The sequence below is a fragment of the Pseudophryne corroboree genome (assembly GCF_028390025.1).
Source record: "Pseudophryne corroboree isolate aPseCor3 chromosome 3 unlocalized genomic scaffold, aPseCor3.hap2 SUPER_3_unloc_15, whole genome shotgun sequence".
NCBI lineage: Eukaryota > Metazoa > Chordata > Amphibia > Anura > Myobatrachidae > Pseudophryne > Pseudophryne corroboree.
In genome coordinates, this window is record NW_026967503.1 from 2,330,319 (window position 1) to 2,357,286 (window position 26,968).

A 26,968-nucleotide genomic window follows, 5' to 3' on the forward strand; every position below is an offset into this window, starting at 1 on the left:
CTGTATAATTAAAGGACACCACAGGCTGCTCCTACTGTATAATAATAATAATAATAATAACAACAGTACAACATAGGCTGCTCCCCCTGTACAATAATAACAGGACACCACAGGCCACTCCCCTGTATAATAATAATAACAGGACACCACAGGCTGCTCCCCCTGTATAATAATAATAACAGCACGCCACTGACTGCTCTCCCTGTATAATAATAATAATAATAATAATAATAATAACAACAACAACAGGACACCACAGGCTGCTCCCCCTGTATAATAATAATAATAATAATAATAATAACAACAACAGGACACCACAGGCTGCTCCCCCTGTATAATAATAATAACAGGACACCACAGCCTGCTTCCCCTGAATAATAATAATGACAGGACGCCACAGTCTGCTTCCCCTGTATATTAATAATAAGCGGACACCACTAGCTACTCCTTCTTTATAATATTAATATTAAGACAACAAAGGCTGCTCCTCCTGTATAATAATAATAATAATAATAATAATAATAATAATAACAACAACAACAACAACAGGACACCACAGGCTTCTCAACCTGTATAATAATAATAACTGGATGCCACAGGCTGCTCCTCCTGTATAATTAAAGGACACCACAGGCTGCTCCTACTGTATAATAATAATAATAATAATAATAATAATAATAACAACAACAACAACAGTACAACATAGGCTGCTCCCCCTGTACAATAATAATAACAGGACACCACAGGCCACTCCCCTGTATAATAATAATAACAGGACACCACAGGCTGCTCCCCCTGTATAATAATAATAGGATACCACAGGCTGCTCACCTGTATAATAATAATAACAACGGGACACCACAGGCTGATCCTCCTGTATAATAACAACAACAGGACACCACAGGCTGATCCTCCTGTATAATAATAATAACAACAGGACACCAGAGGCTGCTCCCCCTGTAGAGTAGGATGCCACAGGCTGCTCTTCCTGTCTATTATGACAACACAGGATGCTACCCCTGTATATTATTGCAACACAGGCCACTTCCCCTGTATATTATGACAGCACAGGTTGCTCCTCCTGTAAACTACACAACACAGGCCGCTCCCCCTGTACAGCACAATGCCACAGGATACAACACCTGTAATGGCGGGGTCTGCATTGAATTACTGTAACGGCAGGGTCTGCGCCACCTGTATTACGGTAAGGGCGGGGTATGTGCCACCTGTATTATGGTAACGGCGGGGTATGTGCCACTTGTATTACGGTAAGGGCGGGGTATGCGCCACCTGTATTACGGTAAGGGCGGGGTATGTGCCACTTGTATTACGGAAAACGTTGGGGTCTTGCGCCCCCTGTATTACTGTAACGGCGGGGTCTGCGGCACCTGTATTATGGTAACGGCGGGGTTCGCACCACCTGTATTATGGTAACGGCGGGGTTCGCACCACCTGCATTACGGTAACGGCAGTGTGTGCACCATCTGTATTACGGTAACGGCGGAGTGTGCGCCACCTGTATTACGGTAACGACGGGTTCTACGCCCCCTGTATTACGTAATGCAAAAGAAAAAGAGGGGTGTTCCCCCCTGTATTACGGTAACAGGGTCTGCGCCACCTGTATCACAGTAACGGCGGGGTCTGCGTCACCTGTATCACAGTAACGGTGGGGTCTGCGCCCCCTGTATCACTGTAATGCCGGGTGCTGCGCCATCTGTATCACGGTAACAGCGGGGTCTGCGCCCCCTGTATTACGGTAACGGTGGGGTCTGCGCCACATGTATTACGGTAACGGCGGGGGCTGATCCTCCTGTATAATAATAATAACAACAGGACACCAGAGGTTGCTCCTCCTGTACAGCACAATGCCACAGGACACAACACCTGTAATGGCGGGGACTGCATTGAATTACTGTAACGGCGGGGTCTGCGCCACCTGTATTACGGTAAGGGCGGGGTATGTGCCACCTGTATTATGGTAACGGCGGGGTATGTGCCACTTGTATTACGGTAAGGGCGGGTTATGCGCCACCTGTATTACGGTAAGGGCGGGGTATGTGCCACTTGTATTACGGAAAACGTTGGGGTCTTGCGCCCCCTGTATTACTGTAACGGCGGGGTCTGCGGCACCTGTATTATGGTAACGGCGGGGTTCGCACCACCTGTATTATGGTAACGGCGGGGTTCGCACCACCTGCATTACGGTAACGGCAGTGTGTGCACCATCTGTATTACGGTAACGGCGGAGTGTGCGCCACCTGTATTACGGTAACGACGGGTTCTACGCCCCCTGTATTACGTAATGCAAAAGAAAAAGAGGGGTGTTCCCCCCTGTATTACGGTAACAGGGTCTGCGCCACCTGTATCACAGTAACGGCGGGGTCTGCGTCACCTGTATCACAGTAACGGTGGGGTCTGCGCCCCCTGTATCACTGTAATGCCGGGTGCTGCGCCATCTGTATCACGGTAACAGCGGGGTCTGCGCCCCCTGTATTACGGTAACGGTGGGGTCTGCGCCACATGTATTACGGTAACGGCGGGGGCTGATCCTCCTGTATAATAATAATAACAACAGGACACCAGAGGTTGCTCCTCCTGTACAGCACAATGCCACAGGACACAACACCTGTAATGGCGGGGACTGCATTGAATTACTGTAACGGCGGGGTCTGCGCCACCTGTATTACGGTAAGGGCGGGGTATGTGCCACCTGTATTATGGTAACGGCGGGGTCTTGCGCCACTTGTATTACGGAAAACGTTGGGGTCTTGCACCCCCTGTATTACTGTAACGGCGGGGTCTGCAGCACCTGTATTATGGTAACGGCGGGGTTCGCACCACCTGCATTACGGTAACGGCAGTGTGTGCACCATCTGTATTACAGTAACGGCGGAGTGTGCGCCACCTGTATTACGGTAACGACGGGTTCTGCGCCCCCTGTATTACGTAATGCAAAAGAAAAAGAGGGGTGTTCCCCCCTGTATTACGGTAACAACCGGGTCTGCGCCACCTGTATCACGGTAACGGCGGGGTCTGCGCCACCTGTATCACTGTAATGCCGGGTGCTGCGCCATCTGTATCACGGTAACAGTGGGGTCTGCGTCCCCTGTATTACGGTAACGGCGGGGCCTGCGCCACATGTATTACGGTAACGGAGGGGTCTGCGCCACCTGTATTATGGTAACGGCGGGGTCTGCGCCACCTGTATTACGGTAACGGAGGGGTCTGCGCCACCTGTATTACGGTAACGGCGGGGACTGCGCCACCTGTATTACGGTAACGGCGGGGTCTACACCACCTGTAATATGGTAACGGCGGGGTCTGCGCCCCCTGTATTACGGTAACGGAGGGGACTGCGCCCCCTGTATTAAGGTAACAGCAGGGTCTGCGCCTCCTGTATTACGGTAACAGCGGGGTCTGCGCCACCTGTATTACTGTAACGGCGGGGTCTGCGCCACCTGTATTACGGTAACGGCGGGGTCTGCGCCTCCTGTATTACGGTAACGTCGGGGTCTGCGCCACCTATATTACTGTAACGGCGGGATCTGCGACACCTGTATCACAGTAACGACGGGGTCTGCGCCACCTGCATTACGGTAATGGCGGGGCCTGCGCCACCTGTATTACGGTAATGGCGGGGCCTGCGCCACCTGTATTACAGTAACGGCGAGGCCTGCACCACCTGTATTACGGTAACTGCGGGGTCTACGCCACCTGTAATATGGTAACGGCGGGGTCTGCGCCCCCTGTATTACGGTAATGGAGGGGACTGCGCCCCCTGTATTACGGTAACGGCAGGGTCTGTGCCTCCTGTATTACTGTAACGGCGGGATCTGCGCCACCTGTATCACAGTAACGACGGGGTCTGCGCCACCTGTATCACGGTAAGGTCTGCGCCACCTGTATCACAGTAACGGCGGGGTCTGCGCCACCTGTATTACGGTAACTGCGGGGTCTACGCCACCTGTATTACGGTAACTGCGGGGTTTGCGCCACCTGTATCCGGGTAACGGCGGGGTCTGCACCCCCTGTATTACGGTAACGGCGGGTCCTGCGCCACCTGTATTACGGTAACGGCGCTGTCTACGCCACCTGTAATACGGTATCGGCGGGGTATGCGCCACCTGTAATACGGTAACGGCGGGGTCTGCGCCCCCTGTATTACGGTAACGGCAGGGTCTGCGCCACCTGTATTACGGGAACGGCGGGTTCTGCGCCACCTGTATTACGGTAACAGCAAGTCCTGCACCACCTGTAATACGGTAACGGCAGGGTCTGCGCCACCTGTATTACGGTAACGGCAGGGTCTGCGCCACCTGTATTACGGTAACGGCGGGATCTGCACCATCTGTATTACGGTAACGGCGGGGTCTGCGCCACCTGCATTACGGTAACGGTGGGGTCTGCGCCACCTGCATTACGGTAACGGCGGGGTCTGCGCCACCTGTATTACGGTAACGACGGGCTCTGCGCCTCCTGTATTACGGTAACGGCGGGGTCTGCGCCACCTGTATTACGGTAACGGCGGGGTCTGCTCCACCTGTATTACGGTAATGGCGGGGTCTGCGCCACCTGTATTACGGTAACGGCGGGCTCTGTGACACCTGTATTACGGTAATGGCGGGGTCTGCGCCACCTGTATTACGGTAACGGCGGGTTCTGCTCCCCCTGTATTACGGTAACGGCGGGGTCTGCGACACCTGTATTACAGTAATAGGACACTAGAGTGTCAGCCACCTGTACAGGGATAATGCAGCACCAGAGGCTGCTCCAGCTGCACTATAACAAGGCACCAGAGGCTGCTCCCCCTGTAGTACAGAACCTGACACCAGAGCTGCTCAGCCTATAGAATAATAATAATAATATCATTACCTGCTGCCAGACACAGCAATGGCTGCTCTCTGCTCCTGCTGCATTGTGGGAATGATAGAAGGAAGGCGGGGCTCAGACCAGGGGAAAATGGCCGCCGCTCCTGACGTCACTACACGGCCAGGGAACCTATTGCTGCTGCCGGGCTGGTCTACAGGAAAATGGCCGCCGGCCTCCTGCACTGAGGACATGTATGGTATTAATCTTTACAGAGGGCAGGGCTGTGGGTGGGGTGTAGGAGGGGAGGGGCCAGTAACCAGTTAGCAGTCGTTGCCAATCAAACCCTACTTCCGGTCTGTGCGTTCCACCTTGCTTCCGGACCGTGCGTTTCACATACAGGAAGTGAGTTGAAATCGACTGCTGCAGCCTCCCAGTGTCCGTGGAGATCAGGTAATGGCGTCTTACTATACAGGGGGAGCAGCCTGTGGTGTCCTGTTATTATTATTATTATACAGGAGGAGCAGCCTGTGGTGTCCTGATATTATTATTATACAGGGGGAGCAGCCTGTGGTGTCCTGTTGTTATTATTATTATTATTATTATTATTATTATTATTATTATTATTATTATGTCAGCTGCAGAGCATTACTACACCACTGGCAGTGTGACAGCTGCAGAGCATTACTACACCACTGGCAGTGTGACAGCTGCAGAGCATTACTACACCACTGGCAGTGTGACTGCTGCAGAGCATTACTACACCACTGGCAGTGTGACAGCTGCAGAGCATTACTACACCACTGGCAGTGTGACTGCTGCAGAGCATTACTACACCACTGGCAGTGTGACAGCTGCAGAGCATTACTACACCACTGGCAGTGTGACAGCTGCAGAGCATTACTACACCACTGGCAGTGTGACAGCTGCAGAGCATTACTACACCACTGGCAGTGTGACAGCTGCAGAGCATTACTACACCACTGGCAGTGTGACAGCTGCAGAGCATTACTACACCACTGGCAGTGTGACAGCTGCAGGCTGAGCCCCTCATTGCCGTCCCCCCCCAGCAGCCACTATAATGGTGTAAAATGTGAAATGCCCGCTAGGAGGGCACCACACATATAACGACGGCCATCTGCTGTAGAGACACCGGGTTGTATTATATAATGCCAGTATCAGAAGAGACTGACGTCACGTATGTAACAAGAGTTTCTGCAGCAGCTGTGCCTGGCGTTTACTATTATTCTATAGGGATCCTATTATTTTGTATACGTGCCGGCAGCCGGGCTGTTACTGTGCCCCGTGCTGTGTGCAAATGTGGGGAATACCAGGGAGGCGCTCTATCCAAATGATGCAACAAAACATAAAAACAATATAAACAGTAATATAGAGCAAAACATATACTAATGGGTGTTACCCTGAGGTGTATGATATCTCTGGTATAAATGATATACACAATGAGTATACACAGAGGTATCACTGATAAAATCAATGTAAAAGGAAAACGCTGATCCTTCTACATAGGAGACTCTCAGAGGATTTGTCAGTCTCTTATAGTAAATTAGCAGCGCACAGTGTGAGTGAGAAGAAATCCTCCAGCTCTTGGAAAAGCTGCCCGGTGTGCGGAGAAACGCGTTGAGGGCACAGAGAGAGGGATTGCTGATACCTGTAGTGCCCACAGAAGAAGATACAACCTCCAATAGCTGATGGCTCACCAATTGCCGGCAAATGTGAAATGAACATCGTGGAGAGACTGCACCATGTGTTCCTCCCTATTCCGGGTAAGTCCAGACACTGTGCTGCTGATACAAACCTTACCCGTGCTGGGAGTACGAGACAGCGGCTCTGCGCATCCACATTGCACCGCACGACAGGGAACAGCTTATAGCAGACCGCGCCGCCCGCAGCTTCTTCACCTGGGCAATGGGTGATACGGAGCGGGTCTGCAGTATCAACTTTGTGCCGCAAGGACTACCAACACTGGTGCAGTGACTACTGACCACCATCACATCTATACACATGTAACTCACTTTGTTGTTACACCGGAACTAAGCGGATGGACAATTACCATATAAAGGTCATTCTGGTTCAGGACACATTCCTGTATGAACCATATCAGCTGGAGGATTTCTTCTCACTCACACTGTGCGCTGCTAATTTACTATAAGAGACTGACAAATCCTCTGAGAGTCTCCTATGTAGAAGGATCAGCGTTTTCCTTTTACATTGATTTTATCAGTGATACCTCTGTGTATACTCATTGTGTATATCATGTATACCAGAGATATCATACACCTCAGGGTAACACCCATTAGTATATGTTTTGCTCTATATTACTGTTTATATTGTTTTTATTTTCTTGTGTGTAATAAACAGTGTTTTTCATTATTTTTTGGCTGCATCATTTGGATAGAGCGCCTACCTGGTATTCCCACATTTGTCTCTGTATGAGGAGGCCGGCTACCCCTCTCCAGGTGGCTGCTAATCCTAAGGTGTATTCCATCACAGACCTGCCCAGCGCCAACAGACCTTGTGTTTTCATGCTGTGTGCGCTGCCAACATCTGCACCCATGCAGCAAGTAGGGGAGGGCAGCATCTAGAAGCATGCACAGAGAGCGGCACTTACTCCTCCAGGGGGCTTCCTCGCTCATCCACCTCAGGGGGCTCCCAGCAGCTCATCCTTCCTAGACTGCAGAGGGTGTGGGTAGGAGGCAGGGGGCTGCAGGTCTAGCATGGCTAGAGCCTCTGGTATGGGAGGGCCGGGTTATAGCCTGCAGGCAGCTGGCACTGTACCCCGCTCGTGGCTGCTGCTGCTGACCCCGTCCGAGCCCCATCTCATGTTACTCCATGCGGTTGCTCCCCTGCTGGGTCCTGCCGCCTTTCCCCTGTCTGTATCCTGCCGCCTTTCCCCTGTCTGTCTCCGGCCGCCTTCCCCCTGCCTGTCTCCAGCCGCCTTCCCCCTGCCTGTCTCCAGCCTCCTTCCCCCTGCCTGTCTCCAGCCGCCTTTCCCCTGCCTGTCTCCAGCCGCCTTTCCCCTGCCTGTCTCCAGCCGCCTTTCCCCTGCCTGTCTCCAGCCGCCTTCCCCCTGCTTGTCTTCCGCCGCCTTCCCCCTGCCTGTCTCCAGCCGCCTTCCCCCTGCCTGTCTCCAGCCGCCTTCCCCCTGCCTGTCTCCTGCCGCCTTCCCCCTGCCTGTCTCCTGCCGCCTTCCCCCTGCCTGTCTCCTGCCACCCTGTCTCCTGCCGGTCTCCTGCCACCCTGTCTCCTGCCGCCTTTTCCCTGCCTGTCTCCTGCCGCCTTTCCCCTGCCTGTCTCCTGCCACCTTTCCCCTGTCTGTCTCTTGCCGCCTTTCCCCTGTCTGTCTCTTGCCGCCTTTCCCCTGTCTGTCTCTTGCCGCCTTTCCCCTGTCTGTCTCCTGCCGCCTTTCCCCTGTCTGTCTCCTGCCGCCTTTCCCCTGTCTGTCTCCTGCCGCCTTTCCCCTGTCTGTCTCCTGTCGCCTTTCCCCTGTCTGTCTTCTGCTGCCTTTCCCCTGTCTGTCTCCTGCCGCCTTTCCACTGTCAGTCTCCTGCTGCCTTTCCCCTGTCTGTCTCGTGACACCTTTCCCCTGTCTGCCGCCTTTCCCCTGCCTGTCTCCTGCCACCCCCTGCCTGTCACCTGCAACCACCCACCCTACAGCCCCACGCCTGTCTACTGCCACCCTCACCCTGCCGCCCCCGTGCCTGTCTCCAGCCGCCTTTCCCCTGCCTGTCTCCGGCTGCATTTTCCCTGCCCGTCTCCGGACGCATTTTCCCTGCCTGTCTCCGTCCGCATTCCCCCTGCCTGTCTAAGGCCGCCTTTCCCCTGCCTGTCTAAGGCCGCCTTTCCCCTGCCTGTCTCCTGCCACCCCCTTACCTGTCTCCTGCCACCTTTGCTACACCATCGGCTGGATGTGTGAATCCTGAGGTCACGGAGACTGTACACCGCAGCTCCATGAATGAGGCCATGAAATTTCCCTCAGGAGACCCTGTCCCTTCACAACCAATTCTCACCCTTACACCACTTCATGGCTGCAGCCATACTCGTCTGACAACTCAGGACACATAGAGCACATGCTCCGTACGGGTCGTGCACATGACCGGTGTACCGAACATCAGCTCATTGTGACTCCACCCACAATAGCGCTACAATCTAGATCAGGTCCACTATGCAGTACAGCCTTATGGGTCTGGGTCACGGGAACCTCGGAGACACTGACCAGGACTCTATGGCTGTGGGGAAATAGGAGACTTAATGACCACTCTATTCCATATTTACTATGTTACATGTGCAGTATGTTTTATGTATTATATTTATTACAAGGAACTCCAGCTGTGAGGAACGGAGTCTTTATTACACATCACACGTTCTGTATTCTCTCTGATTCACAAAGGATGGACAAGGACAGGAGTCACAGGACGGAGAGGATAATAAATATCACCCTGGAGATCATCTACCTGCTGACTGGGGAGGTGAGTGGATCTGGGAGCGTCACAGTGACCTTATATCTATAATAATACAGGGACATGACTGGGGAGGTGAGAGGATCTGAGAGCATCACTGTGACCTTATATCTATAGTAATAATACAGGGACATGACTGGGGAGGTCAGAGGATCTGGTTGCGCCACAGTGACCTTATATCGATAGTAATAATACAGGTACTTGACTGGAGAGGTGAGTGGATCTGGGAGCATCACAGTGAACTTATATCTATAGTAATAATACAGGGACATGACTGGGGAGGTGAGAGGATCTGGGAATGTCACAGTGATATCACTTATATCTATAGTAATAATACAGGGACGTGACTGGGGAGGTGTGGGGATCTGGGAGCATCACTGTGACATCACTTATATTTATAGTGATAATACAGGAACATGCCTGGGGAGGTGAGGGGATCTGGGAGAGTCACAGTGACCTTATATCTATAGTAATAATACAGGGACATGACTGGGAAATTGAGGGGATCTGAAAGTGTCACAGTGACATCACATCTATCTATAGTAATAATACAGGGACATTACTGGGGAGGTGAGTGGATCTGGGAACATCACAGTGACTTCACTTATATCTATAGTAGTAATACAGGGACATGACTGGATAGGTGAGGGGATCTGGGAGCCTCACTGTGACATCACCTATATCTATAGTAATAATACAGGTATATTACTGGGGAGGTGATGGAATCTGGGAGCGTCACAGTTACCTCACTTATATCTATAGTAATAATACAGGGACGTGACTGGGAAGGTGAGGGGATCTGGGAGCGTCACAGTGACATCAGTTAAATCTATAGTAATAATACAGGGACATGACTGGGGAGGTGAGGGGATCTGGAATCGCCACTGTGACGTCCCTTATATCTATAATGATACAGGGACATGACTGGGGAGGTAAGGGGATCTGGGACCGGCACAGTGACATCCGTTAAATTTATAGAAATAATACAGGAACATGACTGGGGAGGTGAGGGGATCTGGAAGAGTCACTGTGATGTCACTTATATCTATAGTAATGATACAGGGACATGACTGGGGACATAAGCGTATCTGGTAGAGTCACTGTGATGTCACTTATATCTATAGTAATGATACAGGGACATGACTGGGGAGGTGAGGGGATCTGGGAGCGTCACTTTGACATAAAATATCTATAGTAATAATACAGGGACATGACTGGGGAGGTGAGGGGATCTGAGAGTGTCACAATAGCATCACTTATAGCTATAGTAATAATACAGGGACATGACTGAGGAGGTGAGGGATCTGGGAGTGTTAAAATGACATCACATATCTATAGTAATAATACAGGGACATGAATGGGGAGGTGAAAGGATCTGAGAGCCTCACTGTGACGTCACTTATATTTATAATAATAATACAGGGACATGACTGGGGAGGTGAGGGGATCTGGGAGTGTCACAGTGACATCACTTATATCTATAGTAATAATACAGGGACATGACTGTGAAGGTGAGGGAATATGGTAGCGTCACAGTGACATCACATATATCTATAGGACTAATACAGGGACATGACTGGGGAAGTGAGGGGATCTGGGAGCATCACAGTAACCACTAATATCTGTAGTTATAATACAGGGACAAGACTGGGGAGGTGATGGAATCTAGGAGTGTCACAGTGACCTCTCTTATATCTATAGAAATGATACAGAGACATGACTGGGGAGGTAAGGGGATCTGGCAGCGGCACAGTGATGTCACTTAAATCTATAGAAATAAAACGGACATGACTGGGGAGGTGAGGGGATTTTGGGAGCGTCACAGTGATGTCACTTATATCTATAGTAATAATACAGGGACATGATTGGGGAGGTGAGGGGATCTGGGAGTGTCACAGTGACATCACTTATATACATAGTAATAATACAGAGACATGACTGGGAAGGTATAGGGATCTGGGAGCGGAATAGTGACATCACTTATATCTATAGTAATAATACAAGGATATGACTGGGGAGGTGAGGGAATCTGGGTGCGGCACAGTGACGTTTCTCATATCTATACTAATAATACAGGGGCATGACTGGGTAGTAGAAGGGATCTGGGAGCTGCGCAATGATGTCACATATCTATAGTAATAATACAAGGACATGACTGGGGAGGTAAGGGGATCTGGGAGTGTCACAGTGACATCACTTATATCCATAGTAATAATACAGGTACATGACTGGGGAGGTGAGGGAATCTGGGAGCGACATTGTGAAGTCACATATCTATAGTTATAATAATATGACATGACTGGGGAGGTAAGGGGATCTGGGAGCGTCACAGTGACCTCACTTATATCTATAGTAATAATACAAGGATATGACTGGGAGGTAAGGGTATCTAGGAGCGGCACAGTGACGTCACTCATATCTATAGTAATAAACAGGGACATGACTGGGGAGGTGAGGGGATCTGGAAGCGACATTGTGAAGTCACGTATCTATAGAAATAATAATATGACATGACTGGGGAGGTAAGGGGATCTGGGAGCGTCACAGTGACCTCACTTAGATCTATAGTAATAATTCAGAGACATGACTGGGGAGGTGAGGTTATCTGGGAGCGTCACCGTGATATCACTTATATCTATTGTTTTAATACCGGGACATAACTGGGGAGGTGAGGGGATCTGGGAGTGTCACAGTGACATCACTTATATCCATAGTAATAATACATGGACATGACTGGGGAGGTGAGGGAATCGGAGGGTCACAGTGACATCACTCATAGCAATAATAATAATATAGGGACATGACTGGGGACATGAGGGTATCTGGGAGCATCACAGTGACATCACATATCTATAGTAATAATACAGGGACATGACTGGGGAGGTGAGGGGATCTGGGAGTGTCACAGTAACATCACTTATATCTATTGTAATAATACAGGGACATGACTGGGGAGGTAAGTGGGTCTGGGAGTGTATATATTGATATTTGATGTCTCCTCCATTACACAGGATTACACAGTAGTGAAGAAGTCATCCAATGAGTATGAGAAACTCAGCAGCCATCCCCGTGTGTCAGGAGGACTGAGTAGAACCCAGAGCCCCATCCCAGTGCCTCCACCTCACTTACTGACACATGAGAGACACAATGACCAAAAGATCCTGGAACTCACCAACAAGATCATTCAGCTGCTGACTGGAGAGGTGACTGCTGGGAATGGGACATTATACAGTAACACCAGGGGCTGTGTCTGGGTGATGACTGGAGAGGTGACTGCTGGGAATGGGACATTATATACAGTAACACCAGGGGACGTGTCTCGGTGGTGACTGGAGAGGTGACTGCTGGGAATGGGGCATTATACAGTAACACCGGGGGATGTGTCTGGGTGATGACTGGAGAGGTGACTGCTGGGAATGGGGCATTATACAGTAACACCAGGGGACGTGTCTCGGTGGTGACTGGAGAGGTGACTGCTTGGAATAGGGAATTAAACAGTAACACCAGGAGATGTGTCTGGTGATAACTGGAGAGGTGACTGCTGGGAAAGGGAAATTATACATTAACACCTTGGGACGTGTCTGGGTGATGACTGGAGAGGTGACTGCTGGGAATGGAGCATTATACAGTAACACCAGGGGACGTGTCTGGGTGATGACTGGAGAGGTGACTGCTGGGAATGGAGCATTATACAGTAACACCAGGGGACGTGTCTCGGTGGTGACTGGAGAGGTGACTGCTGGGAATGGGGCATTATACAGTAACACCGGGGGATGTGTCTGGGTGATGACTGGAGAGGTGACTGCTGGGAATGGGAAATTATACAGTAACACCAGGGGACGTGTCTGGGTGATGACTGGAGAGGTGACTGCTGGGAATGGGACATTATACAGTAACACCAGGGGACGTGTCTGGGTGATGACTGGAGAGGTGACTGCTGGGAATGGGACATTATACAGTAACACCAGGGGATGTGTCTGGGTGATGACTGGAGAGGTGACTGCTGGGAATGGAGCATTATACAGTAACACCAGGGGACGTGTCTGGGTGATGACTGTATCACTGTGTGTGTCAGGTGTCTATAAGGTGTCAGGATGTCACTGTCTATGTCTCCATGCAGGAGGCGGAGTATATAGAGGAACACAGGGATCTGTACAAGGCGATGATGATGGAGAATCTCCGGCCTCTCACATCACTGGGTAAGAGGAGACTGTCATGTATTGTACAGGGGAGAGCAGGTATGGGGCCCCCTATATACACACACATCATCTGATAATCACATATATACACTGTACTCAGTCACTGTGTGTCTCCTACAGATGGGCCCAGTAACAGAGATACCCCAGAGAGATGTCCCCGTCCTCTGTATTCCCAGGATTGTACAGAGGAGAATCACAGGATCCCACAGGAGGATCAGGTAGGTGGGATTTAGGGTCTCCCCAATAAACCAAAGTGACTGTCACTATATTTGTGTAAAGGAGCTGTGTGTCATTATATTTGTCTTGTTTACATAGGGTGAAGCACAATTAAATAATATTAAAATCAAAGATACAGAGGTAGAAGAAGAGACGTATGTGACTGATATTAAGGCAGAAGATATAGAGGGAGAAGAAGAGACGTATGTGACTGATATAAAGGCAGAAGATATAGAGGGAGAAGAAGAGACGTATGTGACTGATATAAAGGCAGAAGATATAGAGGGAGAAGAAGAGACGTATGTGACTGATATGAAGGCAGAAGATATAGAGGGAGAAGAAGATACGTATGTGAGGGGTGATCAGCAGTGTAAGGAGGAGGAGATCCCTACAGATATCAGCACAGGTGAGTAATAAACACTTATTACAGAAGTCACATATTCTCCTTCCTCAGTCACTACAGCAATCTCTTATCCTACACCCTCCTCTGTCAGTACAGACTAATGAGGAATATGTATTTTCCCAGTGTGGAGTCAGGAGCCATCAGCCCCTATTATACTCCTGCTCTCCCCCTCACATCATGTCACTGTGTGTTACCAGCGTAGAGATCTGACTCTATAGGGTCTCCCTATACCTGTGATGCGCTGTGTGTGGGTTGGCTCCAATCTCTGCGCTGTGTGTGGGTTGGCTCCAATCTCTGCGTCTCTCTGCCATTCTGCCTGAGTGTGTGTGGGGTGTACAAGCAAACATGTCTAGAGACTCTGTCTCATATGCTGCAGAGGATATATCTTCACAGGAAGATCCCATCCCATGTAATCGGGATTGCCCTGTTGTAGTGCAGATCCCGGCTAGGGGACCGGAGTGGTCAGCCTATCTTAGGGGGGTTATTTCTCAGATTTCTGACTGTGTTGCTAGGACTGAAACTGCCTCTCAGGCGATGTTATATTACTGCACAGCCCATGTCATCTCTAGTAATCCCACATGATCTCTCAGTGTTACCTAAATGTATGCACAGGTGATGTTATATTACTGCACAGTCCATGTCACCTCTAGTAATCCCACATGATCTCAGTGTTACCTAAATGTATGCACAGGCGATGTTATATTACTGCACAGCCCATGTCATCTCTAGTAATCCCACATGATCTCTCAGTGTTACCTAAATGTATGCACAGGTAATGTTATATTACTGCACAGCCCATGTCATCTCTAGTAATCCCACATGATCTCTCAGTGTAACCTAAATGTATGCACAGGCGATGTTATATTACTGCACAGCCCATGTCACCTCTAGTAATCCCACATGATCTCAGTGTTACCTAAATGTATGCACAGGTGATGTTATATTACTGCACAGCCCATATCACCTCTAGTAATCCCACATGTTCTCTCAGTGTTACATAAATGTATGCACAGGCAATGTTATATTACTGCACAGCCCATGTCATCTCTAGTAATCCCACATGATCTCTCAGTGTTACCAAAATGTATGCACAGGCGATGTTATATTACTGCACAGCCCATGTCACCTCTAGTAATCCCACATGATCTCTCAGTGTTACCAAAATGTATGCACAGGCGATGATATATTACTGCACAGCCCATGTCACCTCTAGTAATCCCACATGATCTCTCAGTGTTACCTAAATGTATGCACAGGCGATGTTATATTACTGCACAGCCCATGTCACCTCTAGTAATCCCACATGATCTCAATGTTACCTAAATGTATGCACAGGCGATGTTATATTACTGCACAGCCCATGTCACCTCTAGTAATCCCACATGATCTCAGTGTTACCTAAATGTATGCACAGGAGATGTTATATTACTGCACAGCTCATGTCACCTCAAGTAATCCCACATGATCTCAATGTTACCTAAATGTATGCACAGGTAATGTTATATTACTGCACAGCCTATGTCACCTCTAGTAATCCCACATGATCTCAGTGTTACCTAAATGTATGCACAGGTGATGTTATATTACTGCACAGCCCCTGTCACCTCTAGTAATCCCACATGATCTCTCAGTGTTACCTAAATGTATGCACATGTGATGTTATATTACTGCACAGCCCATGTCATCTCTAGTAATCCCACATGATCTCAGTGTTACCTAAATGTATGCACAGGCAATGTTATATTACTGTACAGCCCATGTCATCTCTAGTAATCCCACATGATCTCAGTATTACCTACATGTATGCACAGGCGATGTTATATTACTGCACAGCCCATGTCACCTCTAGTAATCCCACATGATCTCTCAGTGTTACCTAAATGTATGCACAGGAGATGTTATATTACTGCACAGCCCATGTCACCTCTAGTAATCCCACATGATCTCAGTGTTACCTAAATGTATGCACAGGCGATGTTATATTAATGCACAGCCTATGTCACCTCTAGTTATCCCACATGATCTCAGTGTTACCTAAGTGTATGCACAGGTGATGTTATATTACTGCACAGCCCATGTCATCTCTAGTAACCCCACATGATCTCAGTGTTACCTAAATGTATGCACAGGAGATGTTATATTACTGCACAGCCCATGTCATCTCTAGTAATCCCACATGATCTCAGTGTTACCTACATGTATGCACAGGCGATGTTATATTACTGCACAGCCCATGTCACCTCTAGTAATCTCACATGTTCTCTCAGTGTTACCTAAATGTAAGCACAGGCGATGTTATATTACTGCACAGCCCATGTCACCTCTAATAATCCCACATGATCTCAGTGTTACCTAAATGTATGCACAGGCGATGTTATATTAATGCACAGCCTATGTCACCTCTAGTTATCCCACATGATCTCAGTGTTACCTAAGTGTATGCACAGGTGATGTTATATTACTGCACAGCCCATGTCATCTCTAGTAACCCCACATGATCTCAGTGTTACCTAAATGTATGCACAGGAGATGTTATATTACTGCACAATCCATGTCACCTCTAGTAATCCCACATGATCTCAGTGTTACCTAAATGTATGCACAGGCGATGTTATATTACTGCACAGCCCATGTCACCTCTAGTAATCCCACATGATCTCTCAGTGTTACCTAAATGTATGCACAGGCGATGTTATATTACTGCACAGCCCATGTCACCTCTACTAATCCCACATGATCTCTCAGTGTTACCTAAATGTATGCACAGGCGATGTTATATTACTGCACAGCCCATGTCATCTCTAGTAATCCCACATAATCTCTCAGTGTTACCTAAATGTATGCACAGGTGATGTTATATTACTGCACAGCCCATGTCACCTCTAGTAATCCCACATGATCTCTCAGTGTTACCTAAATGTATGCACAGGCGATGTTATATTACTGCACAGCCCATGTCACCTCTAGTAATCCCACATGATCTCAATGTTACCTAAATGTATGCACAGGAGATGTTATATTACTGCACAATCCATGTCACCTCTAGTAATCCCACATGATCTCAGTGTTACCTAAATGTATGCACAGGTGATGTTATATTACTGCACAGCCCATGTCACCTCTAGTAATCCCACATGATCTCTCAGTGTTACCTAAATGTATGCACAGGCGATGTTATATTACTGCACAGCCCATGTCACCTCTAGTAATCACACATGATCTCTCAGTGTTACCTAAATGTATGCACAGGTGATGTTATATTACTGCACAGCCCATGTCACCTCTAGTAATCCCACATGATCTCTCAGTGTAACCTAAATGTATGCACAGGAGATGTTATATTACTGCACAGCCCATGTCATCTCTAGTAATACCACATGATCTCAGTGTTACCTAAATGTATGCACAGGCGATGTTATATTACTGCACAGCCCATGTCACCTCTAGTAATCACACATGATCTCTCAGTGTTACCTAAATGTATGCACAGGTGATGTTATATTACTGCACAGCCCATGTCACCTCTAGTAATACCACATGATCTCAATGTTACCTAAATGTATGCACAGGAGATGTTATATTACTGCACAGCCCATGTCACCTCTAGTAATCCCACATGATCTCTCAGTGTAACCTAAATGTATGCACAGGAGATGTTATATTACTGCACAGCCCATGTCATCTCTAGTAATACCACATGATCTCAGTGTTACCTAAATTTATGCACAGGCGATGTTATATTACTGCACAGCCCATGTCACCTCTAGTAATCCCACATGATCTCTCAGTGTTACCTAAATGTATGCACAGGCGATGTTATATTACTGCACAGCCCATGTCACCTCTAGTAATCCCACATGATCTCAGTGTTACCTAAATGTATGCACAGGCGATGTTATATTACTGCACAGCCCATGTCACCTCTAGTAATCCCACATGATCTCAGTGTTACCTAAATGTATGCACAGGCAATGTTATATTACTGCACAGCCCATGTCATCTCTAGTAATCCCACATGATCTCTCAGTGTTACCTAAATGTATGCACAGGCGATGTTATATTACTGCACAGCCCATGTCATCTCTAGTAATCCCACATGATCTCTCAGTGTTACCTAAATGTATGCACAGGCGATGTTATATTACTGCACAGCCCATGTCACCTCTAGTAATCCCACATGATCTCTCAGTGTTACCAAAATGTATGCACAGGCGATGTTATATTACTGCACAGCCCATGTCACCTCTAGTAATCCCACATGATCTCTCAGTGTTACCTAAATGTATGCACAGGCAATGTTATATTACTGCACAGCCCATGTCACCTCTAGTAATCCCACATGATCTCAATGTTACCTAAATGTATGCACAGGCGATGTTATATTACTGCACAGCCCATGTCACCTCTAGTAATCCCACATGATCTCAATGTTACCTAAATGTATGCACAGGTAATGTTATATTACTGCACAGCCTATGTCACCTCTAGTAATCCCACATGATCTCAGTGTTACCTAAATGTATGCACAGGCAATGTTATATTACTGTACAGCCCATGTCATCTCTAGTAATCCCACATGATCTCAGTGTTACCTAAATGTATGCACAGGCGATGTTATATTACTGTACAGTCCATGTCATCTCTAGTTATCCCACATGATCTCAGTGTTACCTAAATGTATGCACAGGTGATGTTATATTACTGCACAGCCCCTGTCACCTCTAGTAATCCCACATGATCTCTCAGTGTTACCTAAATGTATGCACATGTGATGTTATATTACTGCACAGCCCATGTCATCTCTAGTAATCCCACATGATCTCAGTGTTACCTAAATGTATGCACAGGCAATGTTATATTACTGTACAGCCCATGTCATCTCTAGTAATCCCACATGATCTCAGTATTACCTACATGTATGCACAGGCGATGTTATATTACTGCACAGCCCATGTCACCTCTAGTAATCCCACATGATCTCAGTGTTACCTAAATGTATGCACAGGCGATGTTATATTAATGCACAGCCTATGTCACCTCTAGTTATCCCACATGATCTCAGTGTTACCTAAGTGTATGCACAGGTGATGTTATATTACTGCACAGCCCATGTCATCTCTAGTAATCCCACATGATCTCATTGTTACCTAAATGTATGCACAGGCGATGTTATATTACTGCACAGCCTATGTCACCTCTAGTTATCCCACATGATCTCAGTGTTACCTAAATGTATGCACAGGAGATGTTATATTACTGCACAGCCCATTTCACCTCTAGTAATACCACATGATCTCTCAGTGTTACCTAAATGTATGCACAGGCGATGTTATATTACTGCACAGCCCATGTCACCTCTAGTAATACCACATGATCTCTCAGTGTTACCTAAATGTATGCACAGGCGATGTTATATTACTGCACAGCCCATGTCATCTCTTGTAATCCCACATGATTTCTCAGTGTTACCTAAATGTATGCACAGGTAATGTTATATTACTGCACAGCTCATGTCACCTCTAGTAATCCCACATGTTCTCAGTGTTACCTAAATGTATGCACAGGTAATGTTATATTACTGCACAGCTCATGTCATCTCTAGTAATCCCACATGATTTCTCAGTGTTACCTAAATGTATGCACAGGTAATGTTATATTACTGCACAGCTCATGTCATCTCTAGTAATCCCACATGATTTCTCAGTGTTACCTAAATGTATGCACAGGTAATGTTATATTACTGCACAGCCCATGTCACCTCTAGTAATCCCACATGATCTCAGTGTTACCTAAATTTATGCACAGGTGATGTTATATTACTGCACAGCCCATGTCATCTCTAGTAATCCCACATAATCTCAGTGTTACCTAAATGTATGCACAGGCGATGTTATATTACTGCACATCCTATGTCACCTCTAGTTATCCCACATGATCTCAGTGTTACCTAAATGTATACACAGGTGATGTCATATTACTGCACAGCCCATGTCACCTCTAGTAATCCCACATGATCTCTCAGTGTTACCTAAATGTATGCACAGGCGATGTTATATTACTGCACAGCCCATGTCACCTTTAGTAATACCACATGATCTCTCAGTGTTACCTAAATGTATGCACAGGTGATGTTATATTACTGCACAGCCCATGTCACCTCTAGTAATCCCAAATTATCTCTATGTTACCTAAATGTATGCATAGGTGATGTTATATTACTGCACAGCTCATGTCACCCCTAGTAATCCCACATGGTCTCAGTGTTACCTAAATGTATGCACAGGCAATGTTATATTACTGCACAGCCCATGTCACCTCTAGTAATCCCACAGGATCTCTCAGTGTTACCTGAATGTATGCACAGGCGATGTTATATTACTGCACAGCCCATGTCACCTCTAGTAATCCCACATGATCTCAGTGTTACCTAAATGTATGCACAGGCGATGTTATATTACTGCACAGCCCATGTCACCTCTAGTAATCCCACATGATCTCAGTGTTACATAAATGTATGCACAGGCGATGTTATATTACTGCACAGCCCATATCACCTCTAGTAATCCCACATGATCTCTCAGTGTTACCTAAATGTATGCACAGGCGATGTTATATTACTGCACAGCGCATGTCACCTCTAGTAATCCCACATGATCTCAGTGTTACCTAAATGTATGCACATGGCGCTGTTTTATTACTGCACAGCTCATGTCACCTCTAGTAATCCCACATCATCTCAGTGTTACCTAAATGTATGCACAGGTGATGTTATATTACTACACAGCCCATGTCACCTCTAGTAATCCCACATGATCTCTCAGTGTTACCTAAATGTATGCACAGGCGATGTTATATTACTGCACAGCCCATGTCACCTCTAGTAATCCCTCATGATCTCAGTGTTACCTAAATGTATGCACAGGCGATGTTATATTACTGCACAGCCCATGTCATCTCTAGTAATCCCACATGATCTCTCAGTGTTACCTAAATGTATGCACAGGAGATGTTATATTACTGCACAACCCATGTCATCTCTAGTAATCCCACATGATCTCAGTGTTACCTAAATGTATGCACAGGCAATGTTATATTACTGCACAGCCCGTGTCACCTCTAGTAATCCCACATGATCTCTCAGTGTTACCTAAATGTATGCACAGGAGATGTTATATTACTGCACAACCCATGTCATCTCTAGTAATCCCACATGATCTCAGTGTTACCTAAATGTATGCACAGGCAATGTTATATTACTGCACAGCCCATGTCACCTCTAGTAATACCACATGATCTCAATGTTACCTAAATGTATGCACAGGTGATGTTATATTACTGCACAGCCTATGTCACCTCTAGTAATCCCACATGATCTCAATGTTACCTAAATGTATGCACAGGTGATGTTATATTACTGCACAGCCCATGTCACCTCTAGTAATCCCACATGATCTCTCAGTGTTACCTAAATGTATGCACAGGCGATGTTATATTACTGCACAGCCCATGTCACCTCTAGTAATCCCACATGATCTCTCAGTGTTACCTAAATGTATGCACAGGCGATGTTATATTACTGCACAGCCCATGTCACCTCTAGTAATCACACATGATCTCTCAGTGTTACCTAAATGTATGCACAGGTGATGTTATATTACTGCACAGCCCATGTCATCTCTAGTAATCCCACATGATCTCAATGTTACCTAAATGTATGCACAGGCGATGTTATATTACTGCACAGCCCATGTCATCTCTAATAATCCCACAGGATCTCTCAGTGTTACCTAAATGTATGCACAGGCGATGTTATATTACTGCACAGCCCATGTCACCTCTAGTAATCCCACATGATCTCTCAGTGTTACCTAAATGTATGCACAGGCGATGTTATATTACTGCACAGCCTATGTCACCTCTAGTTATCCCACATGATCTCAGTGTTACCTAAATGTATGCACAGGAGATGTTATATTACTGCACAACCCATTTCACCTCTAGTAATACCACATGATCTCTCAGTGTTACCTAAATGTATGCACAGGCGATGTTATATTACTGCACAGCCCATGTCACCTCTAGTAATACCACATGATCTCTCAGTGTTACCTAAATGTATGCACAGGCGATGTTATATTACTGCACAGCCCATGTCATCTCTTGTAATCCCACATGATTTCTCAGTGTTACCTAAATGTATGCACAGGTAATGTTATATTACTGCACAGCTCATGTCACCTCTAGTAATCCCACATGATTTCTCAGTGTTACCTAAATGTATGCACAGGTAATGTTATATTACTGCACAGCCCATGTCACCTCTAGTAATCCCACATGATCTCAGTGTTACCTAAATATATGCACAGGTGATGTTATATTACTGCACAGCCCATTTCACCTCTAGTAATACCACATGATCTCTCAGTGTTACCTAAATGTATGCACAGGCGATGTTATATTACTGCACAGCCCATGTCACCTCTAGTAATACCACATGATCTCTCAGTGTTACCTAAATGTATGCACAGGTGATGTTATATTACTGCACAGCCCATGTCACCTCTAGTAATCCCAAATGATCTCTATGTTACCTAAATGTATGCATAGGTGATGTTATATTACTGCACAGCTCATGTCACCCCTAGTAATCCCACATGGTCTCAGTGTTACCTAAATGTATGCACAGGCAATGTTATATTACTGCACAGCCCATGTCACCTCTAGTAATCCCACAGGATCTCTCAGTGTTACCTGAATGTATGCACAGGCGATGTTATATTACTGCACAGCCCATGTCACCTCTAGTAATCCCACATGATCTCAGTGTTACCTAAATGTATGCACAGGCACAGGCGATGTTATATTACTGCACAGCTCATGTCACCTCTAGTAACCTCACATGATCTCAGTGTTACCTAAATGTATGCACAGGCGATGTTATATTACTGCACAGCCCATATCACCTCTAGTAATCCCACATGATCTCTCAGTGTTACCTAAATGTATGCACATGCGATGTTATATTACTGCACAGCGCATGTCACCTCTAGTAATCCCACATGATCTCAGTGTTACCTAAATGTATGCACATGGCGCTGTTTTATTACTGCACAGCTCATGTCACCTCTAGTAATCCCACATCATCTCAGTGTTACCAAAATGTATGCACAGGTGATGTTATATTACTACACAGCCCATGTCACCTCTAGTAATCCCACATGATCTCTCAGTGTTACCTAAATGTATGCACAGGCGATGTTATATTACTGCACAGCCCATGTCACCTCTAGTAATCCCACATGATCTCAGTGTTACCTAAATGTATGCACAGGCGATGTTATATTACTGCACAGCCCATGTCATCTCTAGTAATCCCACATGATCTCTCAGTGTTACCTAAATGTATGCACAGGCGATGTTATATTACTGCACAGCCCATGTCATCTCTAGTAATCCCACATGATCTCTCAGTGTTACCTAAATGTATGCACAGGTGATGTTATATTACTGCACAGCCCATGTCATCTCTAGTAATCCCACATGATCTCTCAGTGTTACCTAAATGTATGCACAGGTGATGTTATATTACTGCACAGCCCATGTCACCTCTAGTAATCCCACATGATCTCAATGTTACCTAAATGTATGCACAGGCGATGTTATATTACTGCACAGCCCATGTCATCTCTAATAATCCCACAGGATCTCTCAGTGTTACCTAAATGTATGCACAGGCGATGTTATATTACTGCACAGCCCATGTCACCTCTAGTAATCCCACATGATCTCTCAGTGTTACCTAAATGTATGCACAGGTGATGTTATATTACTGCACAGCCCATGTCATCTCTAGTAATCCCACATGATCTCTCAGTGTTACCTAAATGTATGCACAGGTGATGTTATATTACTGCACAGCCCATGTCACCTCTAGTAATCCCAAATGATCTCTATGTTACCTAAATGTATGCATAGGTGATGTTATATTACTGCACAGCTCATGTCACCCCTAGTAATCCCACATGGTCTCAGTGTTACCTAAATGTATGCACAGGCAATGTTATATTACTGCACAGCCCATGTCACCTCTAGTAATCCCACAGGATCTCTCAGTGTTACCTGAATGTATGCACAGGCGATGTTATATTACTGCACAGCCCATGTCACCTCTAGTAATCCCACATGATCTCAGTGTTACCTAAATGTATGCACAGGCGATGTTATATTACTGCACAGCCCATGTCACCTCTAGTAATCCCAAATGATCTCAGTGTTACCTAAATGTATGCACAGGCGATGTTATATTACTGCACAGCCCATATCACCTCTAGTAATCCCACATGATCTCTCAGTGTTACCTAAATGTATGCACAGGCGATGTTATATTACTACACAGCGCATGTCACCTCTAGTAATCCCACATGATCTCAGTGTTACCTAAATGTATGCACATGGCGCTCTTTTATTACTGCACAGCTCATGTCACCTCTAGTAATCCCACATCATCTCAGTGTTACCTAAATGTATGCACAGGTGATGTTATATTACTGCACAGCCCATGTCACCTCTAGTAATCCCACATGATCTCAATGTTACCTAAATGTATGCACAGGCGATGTTATATTACTGCACAGCCCATGTCATCTCTAGTAATCCCACAGGATCTCTCAGTGTTACCTAAATGTATGCACAGGCAATGTTATATTACTGCACAGCCCATGTCACCTCTAGTAATCCCACATGATCTCTCAGTGTTACCTAAATGTATGCACAGGCGATGTTATATTACTGCACAGCCCATGTCACCTCTAGTAATACCACATGATCTCTCAGTGTTACCTAAATGTATGCACAGGCGATGTTATATTACTGCACAGCCCATGTCACCTCTAGTAATACCACATGATCTCTCAGTGTTACCTAAATGTATGCACAGGTGATGTTATATTACTGCACAGCCCATGTCACCTCTAGTAATCCCAAATGATCTCTGTGTTACCTAAATGTATGCACAGGCGATGTTATATTACTGCACAGCCCATGTCACCTCTAGTAATCCCACATGATCTCTCAGTGTTACCTAAATGTATGCACAGGCGATGTTATATTACTGCACAGCCCATGTCACCTCTAGTAATCCCACATGATCTCTCAGTGTTACCTAAATGTATGCACAGGCGATGTTATATTACGGCACAGCCCATGTCATCTCTAGTAATCCCACATGATCTCAGTGTTACCTAAATGTATACACAGGTGATGTTATATTACGGCACAGCCCATGTCATCTCTAGTAATCCCACATGATTTCAGTGTTACCTAAATGTATGCACAGGTGATGTTATATTACTGCACAGCCCATGTCACCTCTAGTAATCCCAAATGATCTCTATGTTACCTAAATGTATGCATAGGTGATGTTATATTACTGCACAGCTCATGTCACCCCTAGTAATCCCACATGGTCTCAGTGTTACCTAAACGTATGCACAGGCAATGTTATATTACTGCACAGCCCATGTCACCTCTAGTAATCCCACAGGATCTCTCAGTGTTACCTGAATGTATGCACAGGCGATGTTATATTACTGCACAGCCCATGTCACCTCTAGTAATCCCACATGATCTCAGTGTTACCTAAATGTATGCACAGGCACAGGCGATGTTATATTACTGCACAGCTCATGTCACCTCTAGTAACCTCACATGATCTCAGTGTTACCTAAATGTATGCACAGGCGATGTTATATTACTGCACAGCCCATATCACCTCTAGTAATCCCACATGATCTCTCAGTGTTACCTAAATGTATGCACATGCGATGTTATATTACTGCACAGCGCATGTCACCTCTAGTAATCCCACATGATCTCAGTGTTACCTAAATGTATGCACATGGCGCTGTTTTATTACTGCACAGCTCATGTCACCTCTAGTAATCCCACATCATCTCAGTGTTACCTAAATGTATGCACAGGTGATGTTATATTACGGCACAGCCCATGTCATCTCTAGTAATCCCACATGATCTCTCAGTGTTACCTAAATGTATGCACAGGCGATGTTATATTACTGCACAGCCCATGTCATCTCTAGTAATCCCACATGATCTCTCAGTGTTACCTAAATGTATGCACAGGTGATGTTATATTACTGCACAGCCCATGTCACCTCTAGTAATACCACATGATCTCTCAGTGTTACCTAAATGTAAGCACAGGTGATGTTATATTACTGCACAGCCCATGTCACCTCTAGTAATCCCACAGTATCTCTCAGTGTTACCTAAATGTATGCACTGGCAATGTTATATTACTGCACAGCCCATGTCACCTCTAGTAATCCCACATGATCTCTCAGTGTTACCTAAATGTATGCACAGGTGATGTTATATTACTGCACAGCCCATGTCATCTCTAGTAATCCCACATGATCTCTCAGTGTTACCTAAATGTATGCACAGGTGATGTTATATTACTGCACAGCCCATGTCACCTCTAGTAATCCCACATGATCTCAATGTTACCTAAATGTATGCACAGGCGATGTTATATTACTGCACAGCCCATGTCATCTCTAATAATCCCACAGGATCTCTCAGTGTTACCTAAATGTATGCACAGGCAATGTTATATTACTGCACAGCCCATGTCACCTCTAGTAATCCCACATGATCTCTCAGTGTTACCTAAATGTATGCACAGGCGATGTTATATTACTGCACAGCCCATGTCACCTCTAGTAATCCCACATGATCTCTCAGTGTTACCTAAATGTATGCACAGGCGATGTTATATTACTGCACAGCCCATGTCACCTCTAGTAATCCCACATGATCTCTCAGTGTTACCTAAATGTATGCACA

At 46.3% G+C, this 26,968-nt stretch overlaps 1 protein-coding gene across 1 annotated transcript in view; it reads left to right on the plus strand.

Annotated features, from left to right (window-relative positions):
* Positions 1-9,148: 9,148 nt before the first annotated feature.
* Positions 9,149-26,968, plus strand: part of LOC134983459 (zinc finger protein 585A-like) — a 116,581-nt gene continuing 98,761 nt past the window's right edge. The window contains exons 1-5 of the mRNA XM_063949137.1: positions 9,149-9,293; positions 12,296-12,487; positions 13,405-13,483; positions 13,604-13,701; positions 13,799-14,105. Coding sequence (XP_063805207.1) covers positions 9,216-9,293; positions 12,296-12,487; positions 13,405-13,483; positions 13,604-13,701; positions 13,799-14,105 — 754 coding nt within the window. The 5' untranslated portion in view covers positions 9,149-9,215. The remainder of the gene's footprint in view (positions 9,294-12,295; positions 12,488-13,404; positions 13,484-13,603; positions 13,702-13,798; positions 14,106-26,968) is intronic.